Raw genomic sequence first — 24,533 nt, forward strand, 5'->3', positions numbered from 1 at the left:
AGGCTTTATACTCCTCTGATTGCCCTTAACTCATATTTTTAATCTCACTATTCTCTCTGGTGTTATCCCTAAAGTATGGAAAGCTGTGCATGTGCTACCGATATAAGGGTGGTGATCCTAGCGACCAGGGGCGTGTCTACGGGTGGGCTGGGGTGGGCATTGCCCACCCAGAGATAAGCCTTGCCCACCCAGAGGAATCATCTGCCCATCCAATGAAAACTGAAAAAAATCACCGTTATAGCTGTTTTTTAGCGTCCATAGTTTTCTGTAATTTTGTCATTGGTCATGAAAAATGCACTGCTTTCCTATTGGCCATTTTGAAGGTGTGGGTGTGCTTAGTCAGTGCTGCTCCTTTACATTATCGCCAAACCACGCCACTTCTTCACACATGCGGTACAGACATGGTTAAGTGAACTGCAAAACCTGTAGTAGCTGCTATCAGCAATCCAATTAAAACTGTTAATTTCTTTTAAAATTTCTTTCTTTTAAAAAAAACCTTTTTTCTTTCTTGTTTATTCTTTTCTCTGATTCTTATAAGTTATATTAGTAGTCTTATATAGTTTTACAGTTGAGTTTGCACGTTTTGCGTGTTTATTTTAAGTTACCAGCTCACTTGGTGGCAATTAGTTTAGTGATTAGGCAGCTAGCTAGCCAGCATTTTTGTATAGCCGTTTCCGTGGATAAAATCGCATTTATAATTGTTATTTTCTGTTAAAACATTTCATTCATATTCAGGGAAATAGCCAACTACTCGCAAGCTAGATGACACGTGTAGCCGTTTACTAATACCATCACACCGTTTCAGGCTTGGTAAAAACCCGTTAAACCAGAGAAATTGCCGAGTTATCTTAGAATCTTTATCGCCGCAGAATGCAGTAGGGCTCCCCCTAGTGTTCCCACACCCCCTAGTGGCCGTGCTCCACCTAGTGTTCTCGTGCCCCCTAGTGTGTCCAAGCCGTCACTGCCCCTACCCAGTGCCTAGAGACCTCGCCCTATCCACGTTCCCCACCGTGGGTCTGTCTGTTCACCTGCCCCCTTGTCTATCTGTCTGCCCGCTTGCCTGTCTACCTGTTTGCCCATGTGTTTGTCGGCCAGTATGTTGGCCTGTTTGTCTGCCCCCCAGGCCGTCGGCCCGTCGGCCAATCTGTTCTCTCGCCTGTCTTCCTGTCTGTCGGTGTCAGTCTGCCTGTTTTTTGTCCTGTCTGCCCGTTTGTCAGGTTGTGTGTCAGTCTTTGAGTTCACCCCTCTCCTTCCCTCTCTGTCTGTCCCTTAGTGTGTCAGTCGGTCTTGCCGTGTGCCTCCCCGCCTGCTTGTCCCTTTGTCTGTCCTTGTAGGTCTCCCGGTGTTGTTCCTGGGTCTGTGTCAGTCCGTTTCTTTGTCAGTCTCAGTCCAGTCCGGTGTGTCTGCCTCGTCCCAGTCCAGGCTGGTGTGTCTGCCTCGTCCCAGTCCAGTCTGGTGTGTCTGCCTCGTCTCGTTCCAGTCCAGTGTAGTGTCCATGTCCAGTTTCATGTAGTGTTGTGAGTCCGCTCCGTGTCTGTGTGTTAGTCCAGTCTGAGTCCTGTTCCCCGTCCGAGTCCAGTCTGAGTCCTGTTCCCCATCTGAGTCCTGTTCCCCGTCCCGAGTCCTGTCTCCAGTGTGCTCCAGTCCCGAGTTCTGTCCTGTCTCCAGCTCCCACCCTCTGTTTCACTCCCTCCCCAGGCCGGCCTTCTGGGACGTCAGGAGCCGTCCCTTGGGGGGGGGGGGGGGGGGGGGGTACTGTCATGGTTCTGTGTTTCCGTCTCTGTCTTTCCTTGTAGGGCCGCCAGATGGCGGCACTTCTGTTTTGTGTCCTGCTCCCCCTGTTTAATTGTATTATTGCTTTCAATTATTCTATTATTGTTTTTGGGTTGTCTCGTTTTCCCTTCCCTCTCTGTGGCCTGATTGTTCATGGTGCCCTCCTGTGTCTCGTCAGCGTCTGGTCTATTTAAGTTCCCTTCTTCCTTGACTCAGGTGCTGGATCCTTGGTTGTTTGATTGTGTGTGCTTCTGCCCATGTTTCTGCCCTGCGTGTTTCCTCCTGAGAATACCTCCCCGTGTGTTTCTGCCCACGTTCCATTTTTACGTGCTTTTGGATTTTTGGTTTTTCTTTGTGTTTTTTTGAGAGTTGCCTTGCGAGGCCTTTTGTTCCCTGCTTTAGTTCCTGTTTTGTTTTTGTTTCAATTACCGTTTGGAGTTTTGAGTTTTTTTCCCCTCACTCTGCGTTTGGGTCCTAACCCCCCACGCACGTGACAGTTATCAGCCCAGTCTTGCCTGGTCCAATATGGTGGCGACGTTGACGTACGATCCAAAGGCCAATGCGGCGTCTATGTATATATGTCTATGTTTTCACGGTTGGGAAAACTTTTATGACAACGTCAGCTAAAGTCAGTGACTCACAGCGGTTGGAATGAATGGTAACAGTAATCTTATATTTGTAACGTTACCTATCATTATGCCAGCTAACGCCAATGTTAGCTAGCTAGTTGCAGTGGCGATTTTAGCATAGTATTTCTGGTGGGGTAGTTTTGTATAACGTCACCATCACAAAAAATAAAGATAGCCAATTAGTCTACGATAAGTGCCAGGGAGCAGAAAGATTTACAAACTGATTAATAAAATAAAGACTCGTTCAAACTTGAACTTAAGAAAGTTCAAAAATTTAAATAAAATCACACTTGACTTGAAATTGAAAAGTTTATCTACCTGGAGTGCTGATATTAAGAGAACTTATTATCGACCAACCGGGGGGGGGAGAACTGGACATCGTTAACTATTAAAATGTAAGTCCTGTAAAAATACACATAATAAACTGTCTAAATGTAAAAAACCAACTTCATACATATACATTTAATTATATTAATACAGCCTTATTTACAACTTTAAGATAAGCAACACGCTTGGAATTATCTCATCGCGACCCATTAAATGCAATGGCGCAGAGGTTGCTTCATAATTTCAAACTACTTTCCTAACCGCTATTTTGTGTCCTGCGACTTGGGTTACAACAGTGAATATGCACGGATTTCTAGATGTGCTGATAGTTACCACCCTTGCTCATATTAACCTCAAATACGCAAGATAGGACACTTATACAGTATTAGCAAATTTATGTCAAGTTCCATTCATTTATATGGGGTAGTCGATACACGTCCCCATAGCTAGCGCTGGACCACCTCTGACTTATTTGCTGGCACAGAAAAAAATTGCGAAAGTACTGAAAAAATAACCACTGTAGTATAACAAGGACATTTTTTCCTACATAACTAGGTACAGGTTGTTACCGATATTTCGCCTATTTCATATATAGTTCAAATCTATTTACGTTTTCTTGACTGTAAAAGATAATAGGTGCTCTCACTCTAGCATTAGCGATAGACGTACATCAACCGATTAACGGTTACGTTTATCACCTGTTGCTAGGCAGAATTCGTAGGGGCGGAAACATTTCTGCCCCTCCGCCCAACATAATTTGCGGGAGGTTTCCCTGCTTACGCAAATCACGCTCACGTTGTTCCCCTAGCAACGATAGGGCAGAGTGCTCCGCTGCCCCACAGCAGAGAGATAGGAAATAGAAACAGGAACGCAGCGCAGTCCGCAGCGCAAGCACACACATGCACACAAAGGAAATTACTCCAAAACAGCACTATAAGGAGTCAAGTTTATTATATTTATACATGCCAATTTCACCACTGAATCAATATTTTGTATTAAATATAAAATACATTATGCCACAACGTTCAGATGTTACGAGAATCTTGCACCACAGCGCCATATTTGGTGGGGCACTGCCCCACATGCCCCTAATGTAAAAACGCCCCTGGCTAGTTGTCAATGAATGAATGATATCTGATAGTATGATAAGTAGCTAGCTAGTTAATAGCTGTCGGTACACTGTCTGAATGTGATGTTCACTTAACTTAGAAAACTACCTGGCGATAGCTGCACTCGGTTGCTAAGCAGGGAATTAACGTGACTCCCCATGTTGCAGTGTTAGTATTTTAGCCAATGTTTTGTGTAACGTTATGGACATGTTTTGTAAAATTACAAGTTTGTTTTAGCTATCGATATCTCTTTTTAACGTTAGGTCCCCCTCAATATTTAGAACATGTGCATTTGTCCCCCTGAATTTTGTGTTTTCCTTTACGTTTCCACCATAAATTGATGCAGAAAAGGCACAAATTGGTGCATAAAAATTCACCAGAATGCTGGAAATGAAGTGTTTGACGCTCAAAATTTCCTGGGGGAGGACCCCCACACCCCCATGCTTAATGTCCCCCCCCCAATGTTCAAACGAAACCTACACCACTGGACATTTGTTTAGTGTTACAGAGTTTAATTATTATTTTTTCATGGGGTAATGGCCCCCGGACCGCCCTACAAAAAGTGGATGCTATAATTGAATCCTTTTGACCCCCCCCCCCCCCCCTTCTCAAAAATAAACATCTTGTTTACATATCCTATAGGAAAAGCAACATTTTTGTTGTTGCCCACCCAAATAATCCAAATGCCCACCCAAAGATGACATCCTGGTAACACCTCTGCTAGCGACCTTAATAATTATCGCCCTATTTCTAAATTGTCCTGCTTGGCTAAAGTTCTGGAATCTCTCGTCAACAAGCGGCTTAAAGCCTTTCTCACTAGGTACTCCATTCTGAGCAATCGCGAATCAGGATTCAATCTTCCTGCCCCCCCCCCCCCCCCTTATTATAGTGTTTGTGGTCAAATTTGGTCGGTCTGTTTTAACTGCTCTTATATTAACACAAAAAACAGGTATCATCACCAAATTGTGTTGTGACATCTTTCTCTATCTCTGGTTCAATTTCAATCTCCTCTCCATCATCATTTAGTTCAAAAATATGGCCCAGAGCCTCTCTGACAGACAATCGCCTACTCAGTCGCCTACTCATTGTGTTCACAAAGTAAAATGAGAGCAAGCCAGGCACAAAGAAAGCTTTATACCGGTGGTCTCCAACCCTGGTCCTGGGGAGCTACAGGGTCTGCTGGTTTTTGTTTTCACCTTAAAATCATTACCCAATTGAGACCCAAGACACTAGGTGAGGAGAGTTAACTGTAATCAACTGCTCTAATTGATTCATGAAGTGCAGAGTCACTATGAAAACCAGCAGACCCTGTAGCTCTCCAGGACCAGGGTTGGAGACCACTGCTTTATACACTGCCTGGCCAAAAAAAAAAAGTCGCCGCTTGGATTTTTTTGGACAGTGCCCACTGTACAACCTCTGGAGGCAGTGTTATGATCTGGGGTTGCTTCAATTGGTCAGGTCTAGGCTCAGCAACGTTATGCGGCAATAAAATGAAGTCAGCTGAGTACCTGAATGTACTGAATGACCAGGATATCCCATTAATGGATTTTTTCTTCCCTGACGGCACGGGCATATTCCAGGACGACAATGCCAAGATTCATCGGGCTCAAATTGTGAAAGAGTGGTTCTGGGAGCATGAGGAATCATTTTCACACATGAATTGGCCACCACAGAGTCCTGACCTTAACCCCATTGAAAGTCTTTGGGATGTGCTGGAGAATACTTTATAGAATAGTTCAATACAAGATCTCTGCCAAAAATTAATGCAATTCTGGACGGAAATAAATGTTGTGACGTTGCATAAGGTTGTCGAAACAATGCCGTAATCAAGGCTAAAGGGAGTCCAACGAAATATTAGAATTGTGACTTTTTTTGCCTAAGCAGTGTATATGGGGTCTGTGAGAAGATATGATACATTGTTTAGTCTGGAAGGTGTGATTCACGTAGTGGGATGGGCTCATAAGCACGAGAAAGAGATAGGTTACCATAACTAGCACCAAATTGTTTTGTCTGGAAGGTGTGGTTCACCTGGGGGGATGGGCTCACAAGTGCATTGACAAGCAACTCCCCTCTGTGTGTGGTGCAGGAAGGAGGGGGTGGCGGTGAATGTGTGTGGGGGGGTGGGGTGTGGCAGTGGGGGGCGGGGGGGATGGATGAAAGGGTGGGGGGAGGATGGGGGTTGTGGTTGTGGGTGAGTGGGTGTGTGTATGGGGATGTTTTCCATCTGCTGGATGAACATAATATAGTCTTACCCATTCATTTCCTATGGCGGTCATTTTAGACCCGGAACACCACAGGTGTGACAAAGTTGACTAAACCACTCAAAATTCAATGAAAACAGTGATCAGCAATTTTATATGTTCAAATGCCTAACATGGAGGAAAACATAAGGTATTGAGGCAATCAGATGAAAAACACAATATTTATGATTTAGGAAAATTGTAAATTGGTCAGATTTGACCCGAACACTGGAGGAAGGCTAGATAATGGACAACATTGTGCTGCTCCTTTTGTGATCTGTCTAAAGCATTCGATACCGGTGATCAATCCACATTGTTGCGTAGGCTATCCTCTATTGGATTGGATCCAACTGCCTGCAATTGGTTTGAAAACTACCCATCTGACAGGTCTCAATGTATATTATATAAATAATGTTGTTTCTTATGTAAAGAGTTGCAATCTGCATCTTTATGCAGAGGACACTGTACTTTACAGTTCTACTTCTACTGTATCCCAAGCTGTTGAAAATCTGCGGCTCAGCTTCAGTGTCTTGCAGAAGGCCCTCTTAGATCTCAAACTAGTTTTAAATTCAGACTAAACTAAATACATGTTATTTACCAGATCAGATTTTACTGAGCTACAGATGTGTACACTCAATAGCCGCTTTTCCACTGCAGGGCCGAATCGTTACCAGGGCCACTCCGTGCCGTTCCGCGCTGCTCAGTACTCGTGGGAATGGTTACGGTTTCTGTTTCCACCGTCGGGCTGCTAAAACCAGGACTAGGAAGTATCTAGTGAGGACAGCAAGTGGACCAGTGACTGCATCCCGTTGTGGATGTAATATGCGCCAGTTGTTGTCGTCGCTCCCCATAACTGTTTTGTTTTTGATATGTTATGTTTCGTTGGCTGACAAAACGGACGAGGATTCTGTGTATTTTGGTCTGTTTTTGGTTTTTCTTTTTAGCGTATCCTCCACTGACCATCACTGTTGCATGCATTCAAAAAACTACTAACTAACGCTTACGTTACAGTGTGAAATATCCACATTATATAATACCACTAACCTATTTAAAGACTCTCAATCCAAAAATAACATGTATAATCGAAATATTTTGAGCAGTAATACTTACATAGCAATGATGAAATTTTATCTGTGTTCTGACAGAGACAGTAAATCAACGAGTTCAATCCGTTTCTGTTTTGCTCCAGAAAACGATGTCAGATAGGTCTATCAGCAAATATACAGCTTAGCTATGACCAGAAGTGCTCAATAATAATAGTATTTTCCAAGAAATTACGAAAAATCGTTAACAGCGTTTCGTTAGGTGCAGCGTCTTAATGCGTAAGTGAATTCGATGATAATAAAATTTTCGGTTACGCTGACCTATAAAACACTATTCCAAAAGCAAAATTAGACATGTTATACATTGTTAGAAAGCTTATACTCTCACCTACTGAATAAATGAATTGTCAATCAAGCCAGACTGTACTAAAAATGGCAACAACGCCGAAAACGATACATGTGGTATTATGCACAGCTATTTTGAATGTACCCAGGCATCACAAATGCGCAAAATATATTTCATAAACGGATTGTCCAAGACAATATATGACCACTCGCTCTCAAAAGGGACATCTCTACGCGTAAAACCAATGGTAAGGTTATGTAGGCTATTTATTCAATATTTAGTCCCAGATATTGACTGTAGAATGACATGGTATGATTTTTTAAAACTTTGTCCCGTTTATTTCGTTATTCAGTGAGCAGCGTTTTCACTTATCTACTATATCTTATGGCTATTGTCAGGTTTATCTTGTTGCTATGACGGAATACGATTTTGGATTGGCATTTTTATTTATATTAGCTTCTCCATTGACCTAGCTTACGGAAGAGGACGTGAAGAGACCGTATGCGGAGTCACAAAAATGACGTAATGTGAAACCAATCAGTGAATACGTCATTAAGCCTGCCCACCCGAACGGTTCTGCTGCACTGAGCACGGTTGTCTAACCGTGCCGAAAATATCATGCTGGGCACGGTTTGTAATCGTTCCGCTCCAAACCGTTTCCAGATGGAAACACCATTGGATCCGTTCCTCTCCATGCTCAGAACCATACGGCCCTGCAGTGGAAAAGGGGCTAATGGTGGCCATATTGAGAGAGTCTCACACTGTAAATATCTGGGAATGTGTATTGATGGAAACCTGACTTTTAAGGCTCATATTGATGAATTAATTTCAAAACTACAAGTGAGACTTGGTTTCCTTTACAGAAATTGATATTGTTTCTCATTTGACAGTAGAAGGAGGATTGTTGAGGCAACATTCCTTCCAGTACTTGATTACTGTGATATAATATATAAACACTGCTGCTTCCGCCTTAAAGCCTTTAGACTCCATCTATCATTCAGCCCTACGTTACATCACTGGAGATAGGTAACATACTCACCATTGTGTGCTGTATCAGAAGGTGGGCAGGCCCTCCCTATCTCAGAGAGGAGACCAACATTGGTTCCTGTTTCTATATAAAGCACTTCTTCTAAAGCTACCTCCATATATTTTATCTCTTATTGAATGGAGAGTTGGAGCCTATCAGACTGGTTCTCAGGACTGGTTGATTCTCTAGGTGCCTCAGGTCTTCTCTGAACAGGATAAAACTGCATTTATATATAGTGCTCCTCATGCTTGGAATGAGTTGCAGTACGCATTAAAGCTGAACTCTTTGATTACCATGGGCCAATTCAGGACCCTGATTAAACTAGCTACCTTTCAATCTAAATGTTCTGACTGAATTCAACTGTTTAATTGTTTTTATTCATTTTATTTTATTTTATTCTATTTTATTATTGATTTATTTATTTTACATTTTTTAAAGTTAATTTTCATATATTAATTTTATCTATTGGAACCTTTAGCTTTTGTCTGTTAGACTTTTTTTTATTGTCATCAGGGCTCCATTGAAAAAGAGACCTAGTGTCTCAATGTGATTTCCCTGTATAAATAAAGGTTAATAAATAATGTTTTCATCAAGGATCTCTCTGTACTTTGCTCTGTTCATCTTTCCCTCGATCCTGACTAGTCTCCCAGTTCCTGCTGCTGATAAACATCCCCACAGCATGATGCTGCCACCAACATGCTTCACCGTAGGGATGGCATTGACCAGGTGATGAGCTGTGTCTGGTTTCCTCTAGATATGACACTTGGCATTGTGGCCAGAGAGTTCAATCCTCGTTTCATCAGACCAGAGAATAATTGTTTCTCATGGTCAGAGAGTCCTTTTGGTACCTTTTGGCAAACTCCAAGTGGGCTGCCATGTGCCTTTTACTGAGGAGTGTTTTCGTCTGGCCACTCTACCATAAAAGACTGATTGGTGGAGTGCTGCAGAGATGGTTGTCCTTCTGGAATGTTCTCCCATCACCACAGAGGAACTCTGAAGCTCTGTCAAGGTGGCCATCAGGTTCTTGGTCACCTCCCTGACCAAGGCCCTTCTGCCCCGATTGCTCAGTTTGGCCTGGCGGCCAGCTCTAGGAAGAGTCCTGGTGGTTCCAAACTTCTTCCATTTACGAACGATGGAGGCCATTGTGTTCTTCGGGACCTTCAATGCTGCAGAAATTTTTTTGTACCCTTCCCCAGATTTGTACCCCAACACAATCCTGTCTCGGAGGTCAAGGTCTTTGTTTTGTCATTATGGGGTATTGTGTGTAGATTGATGAGAATAAATATAAATTTAATCAATTTTAGAATACAGTTGAGGTCAAAATCTTACATACACCAAGGCTAAAGACATTCAAACTCAATTTCACAACATTTCATGTTACCATACCTGTGTTAAGTCAATTAGGGTATCTACTTTATTTCCATAAGTGGTAATTTCAAAAATAATAGCTAAGAGCCAGATTGATTTAATCTTTTATGTACTATATCCAAATTTTAGTAGGTCAAAATTTTACTTACACTTTGTCAGTATTTGGAGGCATTGGCTTTTAATTACTTAACTTAACCCCCCCCCCCCCCGCAGTTTCATCTGTAACTACACACCCCACGCAGGACACACTGGACAATATTGTCGATCTGGGCATATTAGGAGGAGATCATAAACATAGCAGGAGATCAGGCTTAGGGTCATTCAGATCACTGACCTCAGCTTATACCTAGGGGAAATCACAGATTCAGAGGGCGATACTGTATCCTCAGACACAGACGACACATCACACAAAAAGGAGTCCGAGACGCTCGCTGTAAAAACATTCGGAACTAATGCACCTGTACTGTCTTCAGGGATGTCAGTAACCTCAGGCAAGGGAAACACTTTGCCTCTCGCAAAGTTATTACCCAGGATAAAGGATACCCCTTTAATAGGCAATTCAGGGTGTACTGCTACTCTTACCAGTCCGGACATAACATCCGTCTTCAGGTACACTTTATGTAACGGGGCTTTAACAACGCTCAATTCAATTCCTTGAACCAATACTTCGGATCCACAAAATGAATGGTCAGAAAATGGCAAAACACTCTCCAACACAAATGATTGCACCGCACCGGTATCTCTCAGAACACGAACAGGGGTTTGGATAGAGTCTGTATCCGAAAACAAGACAGTTTGTTTTAAAGTTGGACATACAGATATAAGGTGTCCAATTTCATGACAGTAGAAACATTCACAACCCTCAGGAGCTACATTGAAAGTCTGACTGACAACACGCAATGAAGGCGAAAATACACTTTTTGTGTAAGCACAAATTCCTCGGCTAGCACGGCTGCCTCACTTAATGAGGAAATCTTTCGCTCATTTGAGTGCATAACGATTCTATCTGGTATACAACTTTTGAAATCGTCCATAAGCATCAACTCTTTCAGTTGCTCGAAAGACTTAACTTCATTAGCCAAACACCACTTATCAAAAAGAGTAGTCTTATCCCAAGCAAACTCCACGAAAGTTTGACTTGCGGTTTTTACATGCTACCAAAACTTTTGTCGGTAAGCTTCAGGGACCAGCTTGTATGCATGCAACACAGTTGCTTTCACAACATCATAGTCCAAACTTTCTTCTAGTGACAAGGTGGAACACACCTCCTGCGCTTTACTTGCATTGCAGTAGTAAAGACCACACCATTTTTGGCCAATGCAAAGTGCTAGCGATGCGCTCGAAAACAGGGAAGTATTTGTCCACTTCGTTCCCTCTAAACAGAGGAACTAAACAAATTTTCCGACTGACATCAAAATCGACCGAATTCACCAAAGAGGTGCCTTGCGAAGCCACACAAAGTGTCTGCACAGTAGACTAATAATTGACGGGCACAGGAGAGGCAGCAGTAGGAAAACCAACCAGAGACTTTCGTGGCATTGGAGTGGGCCTCCAATCTGTTGCACGGAGCTCCAGCTTCTTCAACTTGACCTCCCGGTCAGTCTCAAGCTCGAAAGCTTGGAGTTTCAGCAACTGATTCTGGTATCACTGTCTACTTAGCTCTAGCTCCAGTCCTTTTAAACGAAGAGCGAGCATCGGATCCTCCAAAAACGAGTGTGAAACACCGGGATTTATGCCTGGAGTCGCAGACACGGCCTCAGCTTCCGCTGTAGCCAGAGTTTGCGGTTCATCCATTTGAGAAGCAACACCCGTAAGCTTGTCTTCATCAGGTAGGATCTTCTGCACCACCAAATCCTCATACAGCACCAACTTTATCTCCCGTTTGGTTCTACTCTGTGGCACCGACACACTAAAGAAGTCTGCTATAAGTAGCAGATCATCCTTCCGGCAAAGGTCTAATTGTTCCACAGTCTGGAAAATAACAAATTCATCCAAATCAAATTTAGCCATGTTTTCAGTTTAGACGAGCCCCCAATTCTGTTACGACCTGGTCTAGGGTCAAGTTGTGACAGGGTAAAGATTAAGGAAATGGCAGTGCGGAATGGGAAGGGGAAAACAAAAACAAAACTGCCGACCAACTAATAACCCCTGTCCTATCTGTCTACCAAAACTAAATAACCCTCGGCTAGTCTTCAAAGGTTTACCGGGCTCAAAGTGGCGTGTAGCCTACCCCCAACAGATCTCCGCCCAGGATCACCTTCACAAACAATAAAGGAAAAATAACAAAACAAAATAACAAATAATGTCTCGAGGGAAGGATACAATCCAGCTGGAACACTCTAAATAACCGGAGTCACTATACAGCAAGCAGAGGGGCAAACCAAAAGTCGAAGTCAGGGTGGGCGAACAGGGTCAAGCACAAGTAGTACACTGGGGCAAACAAATCAAAAGGGCTAGGCAATAACCAGAGTCGAATAGGATGAGGCAAGAGTCATACACAAAATCCGATAAACAAACAAATCAAAAGGGGCTGAGCAAGAATCAACATAAATACGGTCATACACTGGTCAAATAAGCAATCAATAATCAACAATCCAAACACTCAAGTTCCCAGAGCTGGTCTGTCTACCTTGATCAAAACAAACGACGGTCTTTTAAATAAACGAACCGGAAACTGAAATTGCCAATTTGGGGCAAACCGGAAGTGAATCAAAGATAACTGAGGACAGAACAAAGATTGTAACAAATGTAAACTGAAATCCAAAATCTTACGACAGGTGTCGTAACACCATCCCCATACAAGAAATCATACGACAGTACAGAGTATAGAAATACATACAAGCATTAATTATTACACATTTAGGTACTGTACCACATTGTGTGAAAACATTTTTGCATTATGTTTTAATCTGATATCAATTTTAAACCTTCATGAAAGGGGCTCATTTATATGCTTTATAATGGACAAAAAGCATTTTATTCATTTTTGGAGAGATTTTGGATATGTTTCTGGAACCCTAGTTATATACTTTATTGAACCCCATGGGGTAATTTGTCCTCTGCATTTTGTCCCATCCTAGTTACTTAGGAGCAGTGGGCAGCCACAGTGCAGTGCCCGGGGACCAACTCCAGTTCTGAGGCCAGTGCCTTGGTCAAGGGCAACTGCAGGAGTGCACCTAACATGCATGTCTTTGAGTGTGGGAGGAAACCGATGTACCCGGAACCCACGCGAACACGAGGAGAACATGCAAACACCGCACAGAAAGGCCCCAAGCCGAGATTCGAACCCACGACTTTCTTAGACCACTGTACTGATGGAAAGCTTGTAATTCCCACTTGAAAATGATGCAACAGTGAGTCTCTTGAGTCAAAACAGTTGATTTGCAGTGAAATACATGAATATGTTGTGATTTACAGCAATTCATAATTTAGACATTTTGGATATATTTGGAGATGCTGGGTACACTGTTTAGTTTTTGCTTCATGGATCTATAGTAGTTCTACATATCCACCCTTATATTTTATGAACTTGTGGTCAAGAAGTTTTTGATCCAGGACATGTATAGTTTAACCTGCTGTATAGACGCTTTCATCGGACGCACGCGCGTTGCCGAGGTTATGCGCTTGGCCCTAAGTTAACTTCCGCTCTGTTTGTTTATTATTGGGTTTGTGTTTAATATGACACCGATTACAAACGGAGTGAAAGTTAAACTGATGAGCAGACTGATGTTGGGCTCAGGTTGTTGTTCTGTGTAGTGCCACCTGATCTCAGGAACAAACTACATTTAGAAAATTTGTAAAAATACATAATTCAACTCTGTAACCCTTAGGGAATTGTGAAACTGATGCTTGAATCCCTGCGATTATTATAGCTGGTGCTTGCCCGTTGTTACTTCGTATTTTTGAGAAATAACTGGACATTGTTACCTATTAAAATGTAAGTCCAATAAAAATACACATAATAAACTGTATTTAAAAAATCGCCTTCACACATTTAGTAATACTAATACAGCCTTATTTACTATATGAACTTAAGACAAGCAACCCGCTCGTAATCATCTCATCGCGACCCATAAAACCAATGGCGCAGACGCTCCTTCATAATTTCAAACTACTTTCCTAATGGCTATTTTGCGTCCTGCGACTTGGGTTACAACAGTGAATATATGTACGGATTCCCAGACATGCTGATAGAGACCACTCTTTCTCATATTAACCTCAAATACACACGACAGGATACTAGCAAATTTATGTAAAGTTCCATTCATTTATATGGGGTGGTCGATACACGTCCCATTAGGAACCAAAAGCTAGGGCTGGACCACCTCTGGCTTATTTGCCAGGACATTAAAAAAATCATGAAAGTACTGAAAAAATAACCACAGGAAGATACAAGGAGATTTTTTCCTACATAACTAGGTACAGTTTGTTACCGATATTTCACCTATGTCATATATAGTTGCAAATCAGTTTACGCTTTCCTGTCTGTTGAGCAAAGGTGGTCGAATAGGTGCTCTCACTCTAGCACTGACTTCGTTTCAGGTAACAAACTCATGATAAGCGATAGCTAATGGCTAGCTGACCAGTAATAAGCCTGCAATAGTTATGAATTAGCTAACTAAATTGATTGTAGCTAGCTAGCTAAACACAGCTAACATTGTATAAATTATGAACAGTAACGTTATATCAATTCTAGTAGTTGATACGCTTTAGCTACGTTTTGAACTAACGTTATGATACCTGTTTCCAATGACTTGACAATGTTACATTGCCTGATCATTTTTTTGTTGTGGTAACCGGGCAAGATGACCCAAACTATTAAGAGCCACGATGTTTTTCCAGCAATGCATGCTATACAAATAAATAACCTATAGTAATTGCATTGGCTACACGCTGCCCACTAATAGCCCCAGTTTGTGTCTCTAATCATCGTTTTTAAGCAATATCATAGAAAGAGTGCACTTTTTACACAGGAATGTGCATGTAACCCAGAATGTATTATTATGATGTATGATGCTCAGGAAGGTGCAATACTATCAACAGTTATCTGTTTCTGTCACTTGTTTTTGAGTTTGGCCAAGTAACGGTTCTTTTCTTCGACTGGTAACCTCAAATAATACTGGCTAGACATAGATTTAACTAATAACCAGCTAGCTAGCGTAATTTACTTATTTATTTTGCTTGTTATCAGAAATAGTCTAGAGGGACTCTGTTGTTATTGATTGTTTGCGGAAGTCTGCTGGAAGTTAAGTTAGGGCCACAACAACGCAGATGCGCAGTAGCGTTTGTTTATGTTGTTACCGTTGAAATCATCTATATATGCAATCTCTCAGTATTTCATTGTAAACGAAAAAAGAGCAAATTCATTTTTGATTTTTTGCCTAGACAATTGCATTTGTGGTACTTTATTACTTACAAAATTATGAATATAAACTAATCTATTGTAAATGGTAAAAATGTCTTGCTTCATTTAAGCCATTTTTCAAGTCTCTGTGGTGTTCACATCTGGAGTTATAAAGCTTTAAATAGGGTGCCCCCTAAATGGGCAAGGATTGGCCAGATTTGGCATGTGCGCTAAGGGGTTAAGCCATTTTTTTACAACTTTGGAGGTATGCTTAGGATCACTGTCCTGCTGGAACTGCCAGTTGCGACCAAGTTTTAACTTTCTATCTGATGTCTTCAGGTGTTGCTTCAGTATTTCTAGATAATCCTCCTTCCTCATCTATTTTCTGAAGTGCACTAGTCCCTTTTCCAGCAAAACACCTCCACAACATGATGCTGCCACCCATGCTTCACAGTTGGGTTGGTGTTCTTCAGATTAAAAGCCTCCATACACAGCGCTGACCATTATGGCTAACAGTTGAATTTTTGTTTCATCTGACCCGAGAACACTCCTCCAAAAGCCTTGGTCTTTGTCCTGGTGATCACCTGCAAACTTCATTCTGGCTTTTATTGGAGTAGGGGCTTCTTCCTTGCGCAACAGCCTTTCAGGCTATGGCGATATAGGATTCTCTTAATGGTGGATGTAGATACTTTGGTACCTGATGCCTCCAGCTCCTTCACCAGTACCTTTGTTGTTGTCTTGGGGTTCTGTTGAACCTTTCGGTCCAAAGATGGTTCAGACCTGGGAGTTAATTTGTGCCTCCTTCCTGAGCAATTCAGTGTCTGTGTGGTCCCTAGATTTTTATATTTTCATACAATTGTTTTTACTGATGCAACCTTCAGTTGTTTGGAAATCGCTCCTAAGAAGGAACCGGACTTGTGGAGGTCCACAATTTTTTTCTGAGGTCTTGGCTGTGTTGCTTAGATTTTTCCATGGTATCAAGGGCCAGAGGGCAGTGGCTCTAAAGGTAGGCCCTTAAATACAGCCACAGGTGCCAAATAACTCTAATTATGACAATTGGCCAATCAGAAGCTTGTAAAAAGTCATTACACTAATTTCTGGAATCTGCCAGACTTTTTAACGAGACAGTCAACTTGGTGTATGTAAACTTTTGACCACCTGGAATTCTGATATAGTGAATTAAAGCTGAAACAAATCTGTCTCTAGCGATTGTTTTAAAATTACCTCTGATGTGAAGAAAGTAGATGCCCTAATTGACTTGACAAAATAAATGGTAACATGAAATGTGCAGAGTTGTGAAAAACTGAGTTTGAATATCTTTAGTCTAGGTGTATGTAAACTTATGGCCTCAACTGTATGTAAGGCTGTAACGTAACAAAAAATGTGGAAAAGTGCAGGGGCCTGAATACTTTCCAAAGGCACTGTAAGTAGCCATTTGCAGTAATAAATGATTTCTAATATTTTCAATATCTGATGATATCAAATAAATTAAATGTTAAAATAATACGTTAAGTGTTATTAAAGAGGCTTTGTTTTTTTTAAATTAATTTCATGTCCAAGTAATCTTTGCTGTATTAAGGCAAGTATAAATTAAGTTTTGAAAAGTAGATTCCTTAACTAGGTGAGTGTGAAGAAACCTTAATGTTGAACCCTGGGCTCTCAATAAGGCAGGCATTTACTTCACAGTGTTAGTGTTTGAAGGGAAGGGTCTGAGTGAGAATCGGATGCTGTGTGTCTGTTTTAGATGGTGTGCACCTGTATATATTTTTTAAACTGTCTAGCAAGTTTTTGTTTAAAAGTACAGTTGATCCCCTTCTCAAGTGCCCCCTTCTTTCACACAGGCCTGAAAATGGCATACCAAAAGTAAAATGATTTCTGCTCTTGAACTTCTTTGATGACCGGCATAATCCTGGTCTCTTTTGAAAGGTAACCCTTGGCAGTATTACAAAAAATATACGGAAACAAAGTAACAGAAACTCCAACCCAGTGCATATGGATGTTTTTTCCCATCGCCTAAAATATTTTTTTTTGTTTGAGTGAATGCAGATGCTTGTGGCTGTTCCTGGTTTGCTTAGAAACAATGGAGCCACAATAACAAGGCTGGACAAATTCTAGTTCAGATTTGATGATAAATACCATCAAAAATTTGTATTCTGCATTGTAATTTCTAAGCTGTGTCTAGGCCAGTTTCCAAAAAGGCCATTTGTAGAGTCCAAATAGACACTTGGTACACAAATGATATTATGTGTCTTTAGGGGTTTAACATACTTCATATTGTCTACTATATGCAGGTGGAAGCAGAATGCAGAAATCGGCTCCCTTTCCACTCCCTCTCATTTCTCTTCCCTCACCACCTCTGGCAGCAGCGGGTCTGGAAGATTGTAGAAAACAACCACATTAGCCATTTGGTTTACTAATCCATTGATTGAGGTAGTGATTGAAGTTTGAGTCATATACCCCACCCCAATCAACATGTCAAACACTGTGGCAAATCTTCAGCCACCGCGGGTTCTTAATCAGCACAAACCGACCACTGACACAGGAGTACAGGAATAACTCCTTTTATTTCACAGGCGCACACACAGAAACTTAAACCATTGCGTTTAAACAAAACAAAATGCCCAGTTTGGCTCTCACGAAAATGTGCTGCTGCTCTCCGCACGGCGTGTGTTTCTTCCCTCGCGCCGGCCCAGCTGCTACTGCATATATAGGGAGAGAGTAATTAGTTACCAGGAACACCTGCACTAATTGACTCATTCCTGGCAGAGTAACTAGTTACCAGGAACACCTGTGCTAATTAACTCTCTCCCAGCTCTGTTCCCGTAAGCCACTCCCCCCTGCCTCTCCCCTCAGCTGAGCCACACCCACACTCCCCTACAAACACATCTCAGTTTCACATGCCACATGTATTATTCAAAATTAGGCTTATGCATTATTTATAAACATACTGAATAATAATACAAATATTTTGAGAATGTATTGTATTGAATGAATTTTGAATGTATTTAGATGCTCACCGATCTAAAATGGAATCAGATCCTTCATTAAACATGCCCCTCTGCTGTGGAGTCAAAGTTTTTTTCACTGTCCTCAGAAATGTTTACGACAAGTGATTTCTTCAAAACTCCAAATGCTGAGCCTTTTGTTCAGACTCAGCCATTGCAAAATAAATTCTAGTTGAGAAACAGTAGTCATTTTAGGTACTTTCAAGATCTCAAATCTCGATAACCTCTTTGCCTGTGTGTAATGTTCTCGGTGTATGTACTGAAGGATCATGATTTGTTTACACAGCGACAATACATATTTTATATAAGCCTAACAATCTATACAATGTCGGAATCATAATTTAATTGGCTAAAATGCTTATTCATCATCACTATAATAGTTTGCCGTTGGCTGGCTGTGTACTGGGGAGAAATTAGGGTGTCCATGTCAAGTTGTTGCTTGTGCACATTGGTGTACATTGTCCCAATGGTTACGTTGAGAGACTGCTTGGCCAGTATTGGTCAGAGAACCTTGTTGGTCGAAGCATCTTGTTCCAGAGAGTATTTATAAACTGGAGATTATTTATAAACATTTTCTATGTACACAGTACCTTCTGCATGTATTTCTTGGATAAATGGACAATAATGATAATTCCTCTGGAGAATTGCTACGTAAACAATATACGTTCTAATGATTTTTCTCTGAGTTCGCATTGTATTGATAAAAAATATTATTTTGTTTTGTTTGTTGGACCCTTGCCGTTATAAGGATACCATCTTTATCACGATTTGTGTCCTTTGTGGATTGACAAAATGCATATATGGTGAAGCTTTTTTGTGTCCACACATTACAAAGTAATAAACTGTTGTCACTATAACAATGAGATCATAAAACAGTTTACAGAGCTAGAACCATGAGTTTTAACACTTTCAAACAATATATTGTGTTCGCAGACTGATTGAAATTGTCACCGTAAAAAAAAAAAAACAATGAAAGCAAATAAACCCACTTTGGCCTGAATACGGTTAATTTGAATAAAATAAAAAAAGGGCTTAAATTGTGATGTATTTGTTGTAGTTTTTCTCAGTGTTGTAGCAAGGGCATCTTTTTGTGTGACAGAGAAGTCCACTATGCAATTTTCCGCTACAGTCATGCTGGTTTACTGTCCAATTGAGCTGAGTTCCTTGAGATGTGTCTCCAGCATTCACACTAAGAGTTCTAGCAGGTTTTGGGGCTATCCTGATGTGAATGGCCCAGGTGTACGTTCCAGTATTGAGACTGTAAATCACTGCAGGCCTGCACTAATGGCTTTTTGATTATCCCCTGTTAATGGTGTTTTTTGCTTGTTCTAATGAGGTTTAAAATAACTGGACCTTGTTAATCAATACTCGCAAGGATTCACATCTTTTTTCACCCACAGCCGGGAAACCCATTGTGGTTGCATAGCAGAGAACATAATTCAATTTCCATTGAAATGTTTTTCACATTTATTTTTTGTTAGAATAAATTCTATTCTATTTTGTCATTATTTCTTTCTCATGATGGGAACTTGAGATGACTGAAACATTGGTTGTCCTACCTGTATATGTGCATGTTTGCAGTTTAATTAGAAGAAAATAAATAAATAAATAATGATGTAACGTTATTGTATATATAGGATGTGGATCAATAATAACGTTACGATATGAGCTTAAACCCGTGATAATAGCCTACCTCCTTTAAATCCATAATCCTTAAATGATAACACATGCTGATACACTAAGATGTTTATTGAATCCACCCTATTCACAGATATCCCATGTATCACAACACACACTAATTCTGTGGCATTGTATTGATATTTTTCACTATTAATAACCGTAACTGCTGAGTTAACCTCCGGTGCAACCATTTTACATCATCTACCCAAAGTGCACTGCGTGTCTAAAATAATGGTGATCTTCATTGGTCTTTTGTGTGGTTTTTACAACACATTTCCATAGTTGTAAGCATTCATTTAACAAGCACCCCCTCCCTGCAGTCTCATCTGCAACTACACCCCCCACCCATGACATAATGGACAATATTGTCTATCTGGGTATTCATAAAAATATTTTTTCACCACTCAAAATTGTATTCTGTCATAGCAACAAGATAAATCCAACAATAGCCCTAAGATATACCACTACAGCAGTGAAAACGCTGCTCACTGAATAACAAAATAAACAAGACAAAGTTTTCAAAAATGATACCATGTCATTGTACAGTCAATATCTTGGACTAAATATTGAATAAATATACAACCTTACCATTTACGCGTAGAGATGTCCCTTTTCAGACTGAGTGGTCAAATATTGTTTTGGATAATCCATTTGTGAAATATACGGGCATTTGTGATGGCACAAATAGATGATAGAATAAGCTTTCTGACAATGTATGATATGTCTAATTTTGCATTTGGAATAGTGTTTTATAGCTCAGTGTAACTGAAAGTGTTCTCATCATCGTATTCACTCGCACATTCACTCTGTGGTAGCAGTAAAAGACACTGCACCCGATGAAACCTTATCAGTGATTTTCGCAGATTCTCTGAAAATATTATTATTCAGGACTTCTGAGCATAGCTAAGCCATAGGATTGCTGATTGACCTAGCTGACATCGTTTTCTGAAGTAAGAGAAGAGGAGAGGATGACAGGATTGATTTACTGTCTCTGTCTCTATCTACTAAACACAGATAACATTTCATCATCCCCCCCTGTGGAGGTCAGAACAGCTGAGACACTGACGTCAAGTGACGACTGAAGACTCACCTCTTCAGGCTGCACCTCTCCCCATCCCTCCCTACCTCCCTGTAATCTCTTAATTGACTGTAAGCTTAGGGTTGTAACTAGGTAGCTGTTTCGTAGGTGACTTAGTTAATGCACTTGTCTTAACTACTGCTTGTATTTTTGCATAGACTGCGTTGTTGCTGTTCTCATTTGTGTTAGTGTTAATCAGTTTAACCTTCAGGGTCCAAGTTGAACTATGCGGTTGTTCCCTGCACTTGGAACGGTACTTCTCTCTAGGGTTTTTGACATACTTGTTCCTGGTTATGGTTATACACTTTGTTGCACGTCGCTCTGGATAAGAGCATCTGCCAAATGCCTGTAATGTAATGTCTATAGGCCTCAGAAGTCATTATTCCCTTCAGGTTCGTTAGCATTTTCGAGACTTCCAGTTCAAAAAATAGACACCCCTATGGAACAAATTTCCGAATTCCTTTAAAATAAATTATGACATTTGGACATTTTTTTGTTTATGAAAAAATTATGCTTTTCACCCATTTTTTATAATCTAAAAAAATTCTGTGTCAGTTTAAAAAGCCAATTGCTAAGTGGTTAGCCACCCAAGATGACCCGTCGCACAATTACAACATCACACATGGAGCTGTTTCGATACACACACGAAAATCGTTTTCTTCCCGTTGTTTCCCGTTAGTGTAATAAATGATACATTTTTCTATTTTTTATAGTTGTATAAATCGTTGTAAGCATCTTAATATAACTAGGCTACTTGTGCTTCACAAGTGTTGCCAGGGAACCGCAAGAGCTGTGACGTAAATAACATGCGTTAGCTTTTTGTTGGCAAAATTATTGTTTTGGTTGAAAAACGACATCGGAATTCAGTGGATCCAGTTCCATTTAGAACTGTGTCCGGATAAAAACGCCCAAGTTTTAAATGCCAGCTTAAATCACAGACTGTGACAGGGACGGTTATGTGAAAATCCATTCATTTTTTCTATAGAGAAATTTCCCTTTGAACCAGAATTCCATATATGGGCAAGGTTTTTGCTCTGCATTACTCAGACTTCTGAGGCCCTATTACTGCTCAAAATATTTTGGTTATATACGTTATTTTTGAAATTGAGTGTCTTTAAATAGGTTAGTGGTATTTTATAATGAGGTTATTTCACACTGTTGTGTAACTGTTCGTTAGCAGCTTAATAGTTTTTGTGTTTCATGCACTAGATATGACGTGAAAGTTGGAACATTGCCAAAATATGGTGGATGGTTGAATATTGTTTTCATGCCCCATACAAGAAAACATTACATACTGTAGAGTACAGAAATACACACAAGAGTTCATTATTACACATTTAGATACTGTACCGCATTGTATGAAATGTTTTTTGCATTATTTTTTAATCCGATATGAATGTTTCATCTTAAACCTTCACAAGGGGCTCATTTATATGCTTTATAATGGAAAAAACATTTTTTCCATTTTTGGAGAGACTTTGGATATGTTTCTGGACCCCTAGAAATTTTTGATCATTGTACTGATGGAAAGTTTGTAATTCCAACTTGAAAATTATGCTACAGTGAGTTTCTTGAGTCAAATCAGTTGATTTGTATTGAAATACGTGAATTGTTGTGATTTACATCAATGCATAATTTAGACATTTTGGATAGATTTGGAGACACTGGGTACACTGATTATTTTTTGCTTCATAGAACTTTAGTAGTTCTACATATCTACCCTTAGATTTTATTAACTTGTGGTCAAGGAGCTTTTGATCCAGGACATGTTTAGTTTAACCTGCTGTATATATGGGATCTCTCAGTATTTCATTGCACACTAAAAAAGAGCAAATTCATTTTTGCTTTTTTGCCTAGACAATTGCTTCCAAAATTCTGAATATAAACAAATCTAATCTGTTTCTGTCACTTGTTTTTGAGTTTGGCCAAGTAACGGTTCTTTTCTTCGACTGGTAACCTCAAATAATACTGGCTAGACATAGATTTAACTAATAACCAGCTAGCTAGCGTAATTTACTTGTTATTTATTTTGCTTGTTATCAGAAATAGTCTAGAGGGACTCTGTTGTTATTGATTGTTTGCGGAAGTCTGCTGGAAGTTAAGTTAGGGCCACAACAACGCAGATGCGCAGTAGCGTTTGTTTATGTTGTTACCGTTGAAATCATCTATATATGCAATCTCTCAGTATTTCATTGTAAACGAAAAAAGAGCAAATTCATTTTTGATTTTTTGCCTAGACAGTTGCATTTGTGGTACTTTATTACTTACAAAATTATGAATATAAACTAATCTATTGTAAATGGTACAAATGTCTTGTTTCATTTAAGCCGTTTTTCAAGTCTCTGTGGTGTTCACATCTGGAGTTATAAAGCTTTAAATAGGGTACCCCCTAAATGGGCAAGGATAGGCCAGATTTGGCATGTGTTCTAAAGGGTTATGTTAAAATTCAAAATGCTTTAGAACATGAATGTAGCCTTTCTCTCTGTCTTTTTCTTTCTATCATACAGCTGACCATCATCTTTAAGAACTTCCAGGAATGTGTGGATCAGAAGATGTACCATGCTGAGACAGGTGAACTTCCTGCAGCGTTCGCAGACGGCTCACGGAACAGCGGGGAGCGCCATGGGGCTAGCGCCCTGCGTGTTGTGGAAAAGGTTCCGGGTCAGCAAGTGGAGATCCAGGCACGCCACATTGGCACCACCATGGTGGTGCGCCAGGTGGGTCGCTACCTGACCTTCGCTGTGCGCATGCCCCAGGAGGTGGTGACCGCGGTCGAAGAAGGAGACAGTCAGGACAGTTTGTACCTGTGCCTGCACGGCTGCCCACTCAACCAGCGCATTGACTTTCAGGCCTTCAGAGCTCGCACGGTTGCTGAGAGCTATGCCCCTGGGCGGGGTCGACAGCATGGGTTCACCTACCAGACGGCAGTGGCCAAGTGCCGAGAGCGCCTCTCTGTGGAGGACCTGTACTTCCACTCCTGTGTCTTTGACCTGTTGACGTCCGGAGACATCAACTTCATGCTAGCTGCATATTACGCATTTGAGGACGCCAAGATGCTCCACTCCAACAAGGACAAGCATCACATCTTCGACAGGGCTATCGGAGGTGGAGCCCCTGGTGTGGGTCTTTGCTCTGCCTCCTTACCTATGTGGCTCCACCTTCCTGCCATGCTGCTGTGGTTCCAGTGCTGCTCGGTGCTTCTGTAGTCATCCGTTATTTATTTTCTCAGTTTTCTTGTGTATGTGCACATACTGTTGTTGGCTATTGAGGTTTCCCCCTGCAGTTGCAATATCATTCTCACCCCACCCACCTCAATTCTGTTCATGTCACTCAATCCCACCCATTAAAGAGTGGAGTTCTCCCTCTGTGTTCATTCATCTGTCTGACCATTGGCCAGCCTTTTTCCTATCAAGGTGGAAATGGGTGCCATTGTGATTTGAGAGGCTGCCAGAACTCATCCATCAGCCATTGTCTGTATTGTTGTTTGGTTGTCATCATATGTGGATTCATTCAGAATGTACTGGCTGGGGCTCTCCCCCTGCTGCCAGCTTGGACACTTGTGGG

The 24,533-nt window shown here is 41.0% G+C and overlaps 1 protein-coding gene across 1 annotated transcript in view; it reads left to right on the forward strand.

The window, feature by feature from the left end:
* The window catches only part of LOC118226735 (repulsive guidance molecule A-like), a 64,961-nt gene extending 40,631 nt beyond the window's left edge, over positions 1-24,330 (forward strand). Inside the window, exon 4 of the mRNA XM_035416570.1 lies at positions 23,477-24,330. Coding sequence (XP_035272461.1) covers positions 23,477-24,175 — 699 coding nt within the window. The 3' untranslated portion in view covers positions 24,176-24,330. The remainder of the gene's footprint in view (positions 1-23,476) is intronic.
* The last annotated feature ends 203 nt before the right edge of the window (positions 24,331-24,533 follow it).

Source organism: Anguilla anguilla, chromosome 5 (genome assembly GCF_013347855.1).
Source record: "Anguilla anguilla isolate fAngAng1 chromosome 5, fAngAng1.pri, whole genome shotgun sequence".
In the NCBI taxonomy this organism is placed as follows: domain Eukaryota; kingdom Metazoa; phylum Chordata; class Actinopteri; order Anguilliformes; family Anguillidae; genus Anguilla; species Anguilla anguilla.